The sequence below is a fragment of the Suricata suricatta genome, chromosome 6, assembly GCF_006229205.1.
Source record: "Suricata suricatta isolate VVHF042 chromosome 6, meerkat_22Aug2017_6uvM2_HiC, whole genome shotgun sequence".
NCBI classification, from domain to species: Eukaryota; Metazoa; Chordata; class Mammalia; order Carnivora; family Herpestidae; genus Suricata; species Suricata suricatta.
The window spans coordinates 142,489,135-142,502,638 of record NC_043705.1 but is presented as its reverse complement, the minus strand read 5'-3'; the positions used below and the strand labels follow the sequence as shown (position 1 = coordinate 142,502,638).

The following is a 13,504-nucleotide window of genomic DNA, read 5'->3' as shown; positions in this document are numbered from 1 at the left end:
TTTTTTTAATTTTTATTTATTTTTGAGAGAGATAGAGAGAGAGACAGCATGAGGAGGGGAGGGTCAGAGAGAGAAGGAGACACAGAATCCTAAGCAGAATCCTAAGCAATGTGGGGCTTGAACCCATGAACCGTGAGATCATGACCTGAGCCAAAGTCGGATGCTTAACCAACTGAGCCACCCAGGCGCCCTGGAACAGTGTTTTCACATTCATTGAGTACACTTTCTCTGGAGCCCTGATGAGTCTCAGCCCTTTCTTAGGGATGAGAAATGTTGTAGCACATAATTAGCATGTTTGCATCTGTTTTTAAACTTCTGCCTATACAGAACTCAGCACCCATATAGTAAGTACATTCAAGGTGCTAAGATTTAAGATGTACATCTCTCTGCTCTGTGCTGTTCTAGGCTTCTCTTTTTAGGCATTTCAATGTCAGGAGCTGGAAATGTGAGTGCCTCTCAACCAGTTCTAACACATCCCATTGTAATTCATGTAGCCAGCACTCCAGAAGAACCCCTAGCATAAGATGCCTATTTTCCACCTAAGCCCTTTATGTACTATTTTCTCATTTATATCCATTAACCGTTGTGCCCCCTGAACAGAAATGTAAGAGCAGTATTTGCCATTCATATGCTCATAGATGGGGAATTTCACAGTGGGGAAATAGCGACAGGTAATCTAAAATCCATCCTGCAACTTGCATATCTGCTGGAAGCATTAGGGTTCCTTGTGGGAAGAGTGATAAACAGCTTTTTCTTCCTTGCCAGCCTTTTGCTTCCATCTCATAACACATTACGGTCAGCCTCATTCTTTCTTTGAAATGTTTCCAACAAAAAATACTTCATTATGCTTATTAAAATGAATTATTTATATATGGAAGAGAGAATTGGTCCCAAATTTAGTTCACTGAAAGATTCACCTCATTTTTAAAACATACAGAACATTGCATCCAAGCCCCCTTGGGATAAATGTGGAATGTTGGTGTTCACAGAGTCACTCCTGGGTCAGCTTCCCCAGGAGATGCCTGCCTGGCCACGGGGGATCTCACTGGGGATTTTAAAAAATCAGTGAAAGTATAGCACGGCTTTCTTCCTTTACCAAAGCAAAGGAAAAAGTTGAGTTTTTTTAATGCTCATTTTTTTGTGTATTTATTCTTGAGAGAGAGAAACAGACAGAGCACACACAGGGAGGAGCAGAGAGAGAGGGAGACACAGACTCTGAAGCAGCTCCAGGCTCTGAACTGTCAGCACAGAGCCCGACGTGGGGCTCGAACCCACAGACTGTGAGATCCTGACCCGAACAGTAGGACACATACCCCATCAAGCCACCCAGGCGCCCCTGGATGCTTATTTTTAGGAAGATTTTTTAAATGTAAATAACATCTTAAATGTTGGAATTAATAAAGGGTGACTTTTGTCACATTAAACAGAACCCTGCCATTTTTGGCAGGTGATGGCGTAGCTACAGTGTTAAGTGGCATTTTCTCTCTCTGTGCAAGTCTCCGTGTCATTATATCCCCCTTTTATAAGGACACCAGTCATAGTGGATTAGCGGCCCACTGGACTCCTGTATGACCTCTTCTTAACTAATTATATCTGTAATGAGGTCAAGTGCACAGGCACCAGGTGTTAGGACTTCAACGTATGAATTTAGGGAAGACAGAATTCATTGCTCATAACAGAAGTATGTACTGTGACTTCCTGTACCTCTCTGATGATTTTAACAAAGGAATGTCCAGGCAGTACCAGAGCACAGCCTAGGAAGGCTTGGTCCATCCATTGTTGGTCACAGAGGGAGCATGTTTTCGGTACCACTACATGCCTCATGGTTAAATAACATGGATGTGGACAGCATCATAAGCAAACAGCTCAGTCAACTAAGTGAATTCTATATAAAGCACGTAACTGAACTAAGAAACTCAAAATCATTGGTCATTCACCATTTTTTTTATTAAATATTTTATTTAACATATGCAATTATTTTCCATCATTTACAATATAGTAGTTACAATGACACTCCAAACAGAAAAGCAAAGTAAAAAATCAAAACACCAACTTCTATTTCATGTAATTAGACTTAGACAGAAATTAGAAGGTTAAGTAATAACAAGTTAATCACCTAATTTCACAGATATCTGAAGTGGCAATCATTATATAATGGTTTTAACCACTTTATTGAGGTATCGCTGACATACAAAAACCATACATATGACTTATATAACCTGTAATGAGCTTGGCCATAAGTGTACACCTGTGGAACCATCACCACAATCTATGCCATAAACAAATCCACCACATACAAAAGTCTCCTTTTGCCCTCATTATTTCTGACTGATGATGGTGTGATTACAACACTTAACATCAGTTCTACCTTCTTAGCACAGTTTTCAGTATAAGCACAGTATTGCCAACTATAGACACTATGCTACACGGTAGATCTCTAGCCCTTCCTCATCTCACGTAACTAGAACTGTGTACCCTGTGATCGATGCCACCTCATGTTCTCCTGACCCTAGGCCTGGCAACCACCATTCTTACTCTCTCCTTTTTAGAATCTGACTATCGCTCATGTAAGTGAGATCATGCCCTATCTATTCTCTGGATATCCTAAATAAAGTCAGGCGTATTTCACTCAGCAAACTGAGTTCATTAGCACACGAAGAGGACTGTACACAATGACGAATCTGGATTTATTCCTGAAGTGCAAAGATGGTTCAAGACACAAATCAGTCAACACGAGACACTAGATTAACAGAATGTAGATACAAATTACACGATCATCTCAATAGATGCAGAAAAAGCACTTGACAAAATTAAACACCGTTTCATGTTAAGAACTGGGGGCACCTGGGTGGCTCAATTGGGTTAAGAGTCTGACTCTTGACTTCAGCTCAGGTCATGATCTCAGGGTTGATGAGATCAAGGCCCGCATCAGGCTGTGCACTGATATTGTGGAGCCTGCTTGGGAGTCTCTCCCTCTCTCTCTCTCAGTCCCTCGCCAACTCAAGCGCATGTTCTCTTTCTCTCAAAATTAATAAATAAACATTGAAAAAAACCCTCTTAAGTAATAGCATACAGAAGAAACTTACCTCAACAAATAAAGCCGTATATGAAAGCCTATAGCTAACTTTATACTCAATGGAGGAAAACTGATAGCCTGTTTTCTAAGATCAGGCAGGTGGCAAGGATGCCTGCCCTCCCCTCTTCTCTTCAACACTGGAAGTCCTGGCCAGACCAGTTAGGCAAGAAAAAGAAATAAAAGGCACCCAAGTCAGAAAGGGAGAAATAAAATTATCTCTGCATTATATAATCTTGTGTGTAGAAGACCCTTAAATGTCCACAAAATCTGTACTTATAGACGAATTTGGTAAAGTTGCAGGACACAAAATCAATGTACAAAAATGAGTTCCATTTCTTTATACTATTTAGTGAAGTATCTGAGAAGGAAATGAAGAAAATAGTCCCATTTACATTTACATTTTATTCTTAAAGTACTTAGAAATAAACTTAGCCAAGTAGGTGAATGACCTGGATGCTGAAAACTACAAAACATGAATGAAAGAAATCTAAAAAGACAAATAAATAGAAAGACATTTCATGTTCATGGGTTGGAAGAACTGATGTTGTTAAACTGTCCTTACTCCATGGAGCACCTACAGATTCAGTGCAATTCCTATAAAAAACCCAGGGGCATTTTCCTCAGACACATAAAAAACAATCTAAAATTCATACAGAACCGCAAAAGACCCCAAATAGCCAAAGCAATTTGAAGCAAGAAGAACAAAGCTGGAGGCATCACACTTCCTGATTTCAAAATATATTGTGAAGCTACAAAATCCAAACAGGATGACATTGACATTATAACCCAACATACAGATCAATGGAACAGAATCAAGATCCCAGAAATAAATCCATGCATATAGATTATAGTCAACTGATTTTTAATAAGGATGTCAAAAATTCACTTTTATTAAACTTGTTTTCAAGAGTAAGAAAATCTATTTAAGAAGTATGACACAGAAGTCCTATTAATACATAATTGTTTACCTTTTTATTAATGATATTTGTAATCAGAAATTACCAAGCACGTCCCCCATAGCCCCATAGAAAAGAATGAAAATAAGCCCTAGCTTGTGCACTCTCAATCAGACAGGGAAAGAAATATGGAAAATCTTCAGCAAACCTAACAGTTAAGAACAAGAAAATGTTATGTTCGTTTTATTATTTCAGATTTGTTCAGTTTATACATAAGCCTGTGTTAGTGTTAAAGAAAAAAATGACAGTGTTTGGTGTATCTTTTGATATTTGCTTCCTTTTCCTTTCTTTTTCTTTTTTTCCTTAGTGATAAGTCTATAATGTGTCTAGAAGAGTTAGAAATGCATGTAGGATTAATCCATATGAATGAAGTTAATCTCAATATCATAATATAAAAATAACTGAGCCAAGAAAAAGAATGAGTCCAATTTTGTATCAAAACAGTTTAACCTAAGTTCAGAATTAAGTTTTAAATTACTTGGCCATGTTGGACAGTAGCTTATTGTACTGTGGAGATGTTTATCAGAAGCTATATTCTGCAGGTAAGCGTCTGCTTCAGCTTTAAAATAAATGAAGGGGTGCCTGGGTGGCTCAGTCCATTAGGTGTCCAACTTGGGCTCAGGTCATGATGTGAGTTCAAGCCCCGAATTGGGCTGTGCTGACAGCTCAGAGCCTGGAGCTTCCTTCAGATTGTGTGTGCCCCTCTCTCTCTGCCCCTCCCCTGCTCATGCTCGCTCGCTCTCTCTCTCTCTCTCTCTCTCTCTCTCAAAAATAAACATTAAAAACTTTTTTAAAAAATAAATTAAAAAAAGAAAAGAAAAGGCAGAAAATAAAAGAAAACCATGTGCCTAGTAGGGAATGACATGCAATTCTAATTCCAATCAAGTTCTGGTCATCATTTACTTTCCTTGGAATATTTCATTTCACCTTCGGTATTTGGGAATGTTTGGACTAAAGAGAATGATCTTATCATTATACTCTTCTGCTGCTGTTAGGTGTAGATCATTCCAGATCATTCTCTCTGCTTTCCTTTCCTTCCCCTTTTCCGTATTCTTCCTGCTTTGGCAAATGGCCATGGGGGTGAGGGTGGCTCATTTTTGCTGGGTGATGAATGGAAGGCCAGCCATTGGTCATTTCTGTCCTTGTCAGCGGAACCAGCAATGGATGATGCTCGTAAAATCTAAACCATTATGTCAGTGCTGAGTGCAAATCTGTGATCTCTTCTTGCAGGAAAATGAATGCATGAGAATAAAAATTTTGGGAGACTGCTACTACTGCGTGTCCGGGCTCCCCATATCGCTCCCGAACCACGCCAAAAATTGTGTGAAAATGGGGCTGGATATGTGTGAAGCCATAAAGTAAGTGTAACGCTTAGTAGGACCTTTTGTCACTGTTTAATATTCTTGAGTTAGAATTCTCACTCAGGACTCCTTCTGGTTTTCTGTCTACTGGGGTTAAACACATTATCGTGCATTTAAATGTACATGTGCAGAGACTCAGCTATTGGTGTCTGAGTAATTCAGTCCAGAGAAAGACTCCTCTGAGTGCACAGTTACCGCTAGCCTTAGATGACAGCAAGACAAAGATAGAAATCTATGAGCAGGGATGATTTGGGTTGTTTCAAAAGTGATCTTTTTTTTTTTTTTTCATTTCAACATCTGCTGTGACCTTAAGGAAAAAGTCTGTGCTCTTATCGTGTGGCAAAAAGCTTTTTAAGTTTTTATTGAAATTCTGGTTAGTTGGGGCGCCTGGGTGGCTCGGTTGGTTAAGCATGTAGCTTCAGCTCAGGTCATGATCTTGAGGTTCATGAGTTCGAGCCCTGCATTGGGCTCTGTGCTGACAGCTCGGAGCCTGAAGGCTTCTTCAGATTCTGTGTCTCCCTCTCTTTCTTTGCCCCTCCCCTGCTCATTCTCTCTCTCTCTCTCTCTCTCAAAGATTAGTAAACTTAAAAATATTTTAATAAAAAAAATTTTTTAAACCTCTGGTTAGTTAACATACAGTGTAATAGTAGTTTCAGGTGTGCAATGTAGTGATTGAACACTTTTATACAAACAGTATCTGACAAACTCAGGTTGTTGGGGAGAAGGTAGTTTTTATCACCAGACTGCAATTAATATAAAAATCCAGTCCAAACATTACTGCATCTAGTCAAAAATGTTTAGTTCTATAATTTTAATTTCAGTTTGTATCCATAGTATATATTTTCATCATAATTTTAGAGAAAATTTACTCACATAGAATAATGTTATAGGTGAAAAATACCAGATAGAAGTGGGAGGTATAAAGTTAATTTTTAATTAAAAAGTGCCACAATATGCTCTCATAGGTCCTTGGTAGAAGCCAGAATACTCTTCTAAATGGTAAAAGCACTTGTTTGTTGTTTGTAGGATTGAAAGATTTTAGTTTGTTGGGGTTTTGATTGCCTGTTTTGGTCACGTGATTCTATCCTGTCCTCCACACATTTTCAGTCTAAACAGGACAGGAATTATGGGAGATGTTCTGTCTCCTTGCCTCAGGGTTAGAGTAAGTGGGGCTTGCTTTCAGTGGGGAAGCAACAAGTCAAGCTGTCATGCGGTTGGCCAATGATAATACTGGTCACGTGATGAAATGGCCTGCAAGGTTTGTAGGTAGCTTTCCCAAGGCTGTCCAAGAATAGATGCTGAAGTCCGCACTGCCTCCACTGAGCCTGGGAAGCCTCAAGTTGTCCTGATCCCAGGCTCCAACCACTGTGGCCAGATCAGTGTTGGGAGGCGGGTGAATTAAGTGGAGCTGAAGAAAGAACAAGATGGAAGGATTAGTCAGTGTGGCCTCTGTTTCCCACCTGGAAGACATCGTGTGAATAACCTTGTTCTTGCTGCTTCTCCCCATAAGTACTTCATGTGTCTTCTCCGACATGAAAAATATTTTTACTTTGTTTCCATAGTAATTAACTAATTCGGACACCATGGGTCTAGACCATGTAAGTGAATCTAATCAGTAAAGCTATTAGGTTTTCTCAAATTTGTTATCTGTCCCAGGAGGCAACTTCAATGTTAGCTTGAACATGGGATGAAATGGGTTCTAGCGGAGGAAAGCATTTTTTCTGGGTTTCTTTTGCCAGCTGATATGGAAAGACTTTATAAAGGACAGATGTACTTATGTGCACATGAGTAATATATTGGATTAAACAATTCACTCTTTTACTGAAATTTTATTTCTTTTGAATCAACTGTTTTCCAGTTCTGCTATGTTTTCCTTACTCCAGCTTGGTAAAGAGCTTTGTGGAGAAAGAATATTTACATTCTGTCCACTCACATGTCACCAGTTCATCAGTAATTTTTTTCTGTTATGTTTTTTTATTGTGGCAAAATATACATAGCATAAATGTTGCCCTTTTACAGTTTTACATGTACAATTCAGTGGCATTAAGTGCATTTAAAATGTGGGAGACCATCACCATGTCTACTTCCAGGACTCCGTTGTCATCCCAAAAGCAGACACTTCACACCCACTAAACAATAGCTCCCATTCTCCTGTCTTCCCAGCCCCGAGTAGCTCCCTTTCTCCTTTCTGTCTCTATTTATCTGTTTTTTGTAGTTATTTCTTATGAGTGGAATCACAATATTTGTTGTTTAGAGTGTGGCTTATTTCACATAGTATCACATTTTCAAGGTTCATCCATGCTGCGAAGTCTGTCAGTACTTCATTCTTTTTTTTTTTTAATATTTTATTGTCAAATTGTTTTCCATACTTCATTCTTTTTAATACTGGAATAAGATTGCATCATTTGTCTATATCACATTCTATTCCTCCATCCGTCATGGATGCATCAGTACAATCTCACGTGTCCAGAATCTCACTAATGTTAAAAGATCTGAGGAGACGTTCCAGAACTCTTGCTTATAAACTAAATTTTAGCTTCAAATTAGGCAATGGTGTATCTCTCTACGAACTGCCACTCCTTGACCAAAGGCTCCACATGGTCTCTCTGTTAGAGACCATCTGTGCAGCTCATATGCATTTGACCAAACAATCAGTAATAGGTTATTTTTTTGCACGTCCAATAAAGGGCAAAAAAAGAGAGGGCATCTCAGCAAATGTCAGGAATCTTCATTCTTCTAAACTACAGGGGCAAATATTTTCTGTTCCCACTTACTGAACCATAAGATGAGGATGAATACAAGAATTCTAACTTTTTACGCTGGTGGACAGAAAGGGTACCCTTGGACTTGGAATTTTGCCATGTTATCTCTAGGTTTTTTCTAGGAACCAGCAACATAGATAGAAAAACCTTTGTCTGTATTTCTCTCTGTGTTTGGACCTCCACACCTGTTCAGCATCTCATTCTCTGTTAGCAAAGGACCACGGGGAAGCTCATCACCTGTGGCTTGGAATATTCCCAAGGCTTACAGAGATTTTTCCCCCTCTTATGAAAGTACAAGCTGTCTTTAATCAAAAAAGTAATATACAGAGCCTTGACTTTATAAGTGACGAAGGTTCCTCTTAAACTGAAAAGATTGTCTACTATAATTTTTAAGTTTATTTCTTTATTTATTTTGAGGCAGGGGGGAGAAGCGGGGGGTCAGAGAGAGAGGAAGAGAGAGAGAATCCCAGGCAGGCTCCATGCACAGGGCTCGAACTCATAAATCATGAGATCATGACCTGAGCTAAATTCAAGAGCCAAACGCTAGACTGGCTGAGCCACCCAGGCACCCAGATGGCTTACTATTATTGCAAGCTTTAAGCAACTATTTCAGTATTTTCTGTAGATCACCCAGGTTGCATCCAAATCCATTAAAACATTTGGTCAGTCAGTTGATTTGAACTTGATCAAACCATTTTTCTAAAAGAGACATATAGGACATGGAGATGGTCTTAAAGAGCCAAATCTCACCCATCAGTTCTGTCACAATGACTAACCACAGAGTGTGTCACTGAACCTCTTATTCCCTCCCAACTTTCTGCTGAGCATATTTGGTCAACAGAAAGGCCCTGTGGTTGAAACTGTTCTGTCTCAGTAACAGAAAATCTTAGAGCAATCATGGGTTCTACGATAAACTTTTCAGGATCGTTCTCTCCCAAAGACAGACACAGCATATCCTTCAGAAATGGCCAGCATCAATTACTAAACTTACACCAAGAGTCTCTGTTGTACTGGACCCAGAATCCACTGGTGGGTATGCAAACCACTCCGCGCAGGTCTATGTCTTCATGGGGATGATACACTGAGAGCAGGTGAGGACACAGACAGGGAGATTCAACTACACTCAGAGAGGCTGGAGCACAGAGTTGGGACTTCCACATCCACCTAGAAGGGGAAAGCAGAAGGCCTTCCCAGATGAGGTCATAATAGGTTGTGATCTGTTTTGTGTGAAAAGAACAGGATGATAGGGAAGGAGAAAGGGAAGGGAAGGGGAGAGAGGGGAGGGGAGGGGAAGGGACAGCTTTTTAGATTCTTTTTAAAGGAAACCATTTCTTTTTACACTGTGGATCCATTTCTTACAATTTTTAGCTTGCTCAAATTTTATCACTGAAGCATGAAATCCAGGCTACGTCATTTTGCAATGTTTATTTACCGCAGCCCACACCTCGTGACCTTCTCTCTGCTGTGTTGCACTCAATGTCATTGCTTCCTTCCACATTTCCTCTGGGGCAGTTCTCTCCATGTACCAAGGGACACCTCCCTGTATTTGCAGTAATATTTTAATTGATAAATATATTTAGCAGGCAGAAATAAACAAGCATTTCCATTTGCCCTTAAAGGAAGTTCTTTATTTGTCTCTGTAAATGAGTTAATGAGTTGCTAATAGAGTCCTAAAGTATTTTTCAAATGATTTTTTGTTTCTTTTAAAAAAAAATTTTCATGTTTATTCATTTTTTGAGAGAGTGAGGGCAAGCAAGTGAACACATGAGTAGGGGAGGGGCAGAGAGAAGGAGACACGGAGTCCAAAGCAGGCTCCAGGTTCTGTACTGTGAGCACAGGGCTGGACACATGACTCAAACTCACAAACCACAGGATTATGACCTGAGCCAAAGTCAGAAGCTCAACCGACTGAGCCATCCAGGCACCCCTAAATTAGTTTCTTTTTAATGACACCATATGCACTATTAAGATCTTTAAGGAGTTTTGTTGTTAAAGAATGTGCACGATCGAAGCACCCCAAATACTTGGTTAGTTTGTTAAATTCCTATTCAAGGTGAAGTCATTACTAGGCTTATTAAATAAGCCACATTGTCTCTTATCAGCAAAAAATATCCATTGGAGATGTACATTTGTGCTCAGTGCTAACAGAAGCGTACATGGTATCTCAGTTTCTGACAGTATGAGGCAATGTCACATGATTCTAGTGTAAAAATTTGGAGCAGGAGGCCACACGTGACAGGTGCCTGATATATTTCTTGAAAAACAGAAGCTACAGCCAGAATGCTACATCAGCTCGGACAGTCTGGCCTGATGTGTCCATAGATGGTCTAGTCTGGGAGGAACCAGGAAGAGAAAGGCCCTTTCTCTTGGCTCAGAGCTGCAATCTTCTGCCCCAGGAAGAAGTCATGGCAGTTATTTCCAACAGTCTGTGAAATGCTGAGTAATAAAATACCCTGAAATTGGACAAGAGTTCCAGGATTCTAGAAGAGGCTGTTCCAGAAACTTGACGTTGCCTTCCTTCTCTTTAGGAAAGTGAGGGACGCCACCGGCGTGGACATCAACATGCGCGTAGGAGTGCATTCTGGGAACGTCCTCTGCGGCGTGATTGGTCTGCAGAAGTGGCAGTACGACGTGTGGTCACATGACGTTACCTTGGCCAATCACATGGAAGCTGGAGGCGTCCCTGGGTAAGACCTCCTTGGGTTTCTCTCTCCACACCGTCCGCATGGTTAGAAATGAATGCTAGGCCGGAGATTAACAAGACCTGACTATTCCGTGTCTGATGGTTTCCGATGCTGTTACACCTTGTTAGTCCCCCGGTGACCTCTTACGTTAATCTGATAAACTTGAACTCTCAAGTCTCACTCAGTTCCACCACCCCATGATCTATGGTCAAAGACTCTAGATATCAGATTCTAAATTATTTGCAAATTTATAAATAGTCCCCAAAGCAAAAGATGTTTTGTAATGTGGTGCAGAAATGGCATTTCCCTACGACTGGTGACCTCTGAAACCAGTACTATTGAAATGAGGATGCTGTAGCCTCTACCTGTGGCTAGAAGAACATATTTCAGACAAGATTCTGATGCAAGTGCTGTAATTTGGAGAAGCGTGGGAAGCATGGAAATAAGTAATCCATACTTGTGTGCAGATCAGCATACTCTGAAAAATGCCTTTGGCATATGTTTTCAAAAATATCCTCACACACAAAACCTCGATGTGATCCAGTTTTGTTTGCTGTAATTCACCAAGTCCACTGCACCAGGTTCTGTAAATGCAGAGAAGCTCCGAATGTTAAATTAGTATCTATGACCTCTGTGAGCACCTGCCCAGATCCCGGTTTAATAAAACATAAGCCTGTTTTACCAAGAACATACAGCCTTATACAACCTTTCCTTCACTGGGGGGAGAAGATGTTATTTCTGAATTCAAAAATAAATAGAAAAATCTTCATGTTTATTGATATTTATCTTGATTATGGTTTTAAAATGGAATTTCAGACGTGTTCACATTTCTTCTGTCACCTTGGAACACTTGAACGGCGCTTACAAAGTGGAGGAAGGAGATGGTGACATCAGAGACCCATATTTAAAACAGCACCTGGTGAAAACCTACTTTGTAATCAACCCCAAGGTCAGTTCTGTAGAGAGTCTATAATTAGCCTATGACTTCTGTGATTAAAAGGGAAAAGAGCAAATTACTGATACAGGTTAGCGTTTTTAGTCGAGAATCAGTTTAATATTTTACTAGTCTTTGCCTCTAAAATTACTTTAACTGCATATGGCAGTGTAATTATGGAACATGTTTTATAATAATAAATTAAAACATTAACGAACCATTGGGGAAAAATGCTTGCTTATGGGATAAAATATTGTCTGTGTAACAGGTTGAATGGTGTTAGTCAGTGTTAGTCAGCGTGGAAGTTAGTCCATGATGCTCCTGAAAGTCCCTCAGTGTGCCCACACTGGCCATTGGGAAATTACATAAAGACGAAAGGTCCATTCATCAGTTGATGGACATGTGGTATATATATATACAATGGAGTACTATATGGCAATGAGAAAGAATGCCATATGGCCATTTGTAGGAAAGTGGATGGACCTTGAGGGTGTCATGCTAAGCGAAATAAGTCAGGCAGAGAAGGATAGATACCATATGTTTGCACTCATAGGTCTAGCAGGATAGACCTGGCAGGGGACCATGGGGAGAGGAAGGGGGAAAGAGAGCGGAGAAGAGTGAGGGACACAGATCAAGGGAGACTACTGAATACTGAAAATGAACCATGGACTGAAAGGGGAGGGGGAGGGAGGGAGGGGGTGATGGTCATGGTGGGGGGCACTTGTGGGGAGAAGCACTGGGTGTTATATGGAAACCAATTTGACAATAAACTATTATAAAAATAAAAATAAAAAAATTTTAAAAATGGACTCTTAAATATAGAGAACAGCTGGTTGCCAGAGGGAAGGGGAGGAGGGAACAGGTGAAACAGGCAAAGAGAATTAAGAGTACACTTATCATAATGGGCTCAGAATAATGTATAGAATTGTTGGATCACTATATTGTACACCTGAAACAAATCTAACACTGTATGTTAACTTTATTGGAATTAAAACTTTAAAAACAAACAAAAAAATAAAGACCAAAGGTTTTTCTCAGGAACTGAGATGACAAAAATCTAATGAGATGAAGTATAATGAACATAGAGGAGAAAGAAAGGAAGAAATGTCTAAAAGATTATCTACTAGATGTCACAGGTACACTCGTGTGAGTATATGTATGTGCAGACATGGTTAATGTGGATGTAATAAAATCCTCTGTTACCTGGAAGACCGTCCCGGCTACCCAGAAAGTAGAAGCTGTCTCGTATTCTGTTCACGCCAACTGTCAGGACAGAGCCGGGGCTCGGAGCTCTCACTCCTCTTGGCCTTCTCAAATTCCTGCCAAATGAGTCCCACTGCTATTTGCAAACTAAGAATCCGAAGTTCCTGGGGGTTATGTAACTTCTCTCCAGTCAAACAGCTGGGAGGCACGGTGTATCAGTAGGCAGCACCTCGGAACTGTCAAAACCAGTAGCACAAAATCAACAAGAGCAAGTGTGTGGATGTTCACTCGTGGTAGCCTTCCTGAAACGGAAGGTTCACCTTTGGAGACACACTTCCAGCTAACTTGACAGTTGATTTAGAGACAGATGTGTGACAGTCAGGAAGAGTTGTGGGGTGATAGGCAGAGGGAGGAATAAAAAAAAATGTATACAAAGAACAGTGTGTTCAGGCAAAGAACACCAGAACACGGATGAGTAAGACCATTTAGCATCAGAAAACGGCCCCAATCTCGAACACCTGTCACTTT

The 13,504-nt window shown here is 40.2% G+C and overlaps 1 protein-coding gene across 1 annotated transcript in view; it reads left to right on the top strand.

Moving 5' to 3' along the window:
- ADCY2 (adenylate cyclase 2) overlaps nt 1–13,504 on the top strand; it is a 391,390-nt gene that overhangs the window by 266,579 nt on the left and 111,307 nt on the right. Inside the window, exons 7-9 of the mRNA XM_029941289.1 lie at nt 5,263–5,390; nt 10,684–10,842; nt 11,656–11,788. Of these exons, the coding sequence (XP_029797149.1) occupies nt 5,263–5,390; nt 10,684–10,842; nt 11,656–11,788 (420 nt within the window). The remainder of the gene's footprint in view (nt 1–5,262; nt 5,391–10,683; nt 10,843–11,655; nt 11,789–13,504) is intronic.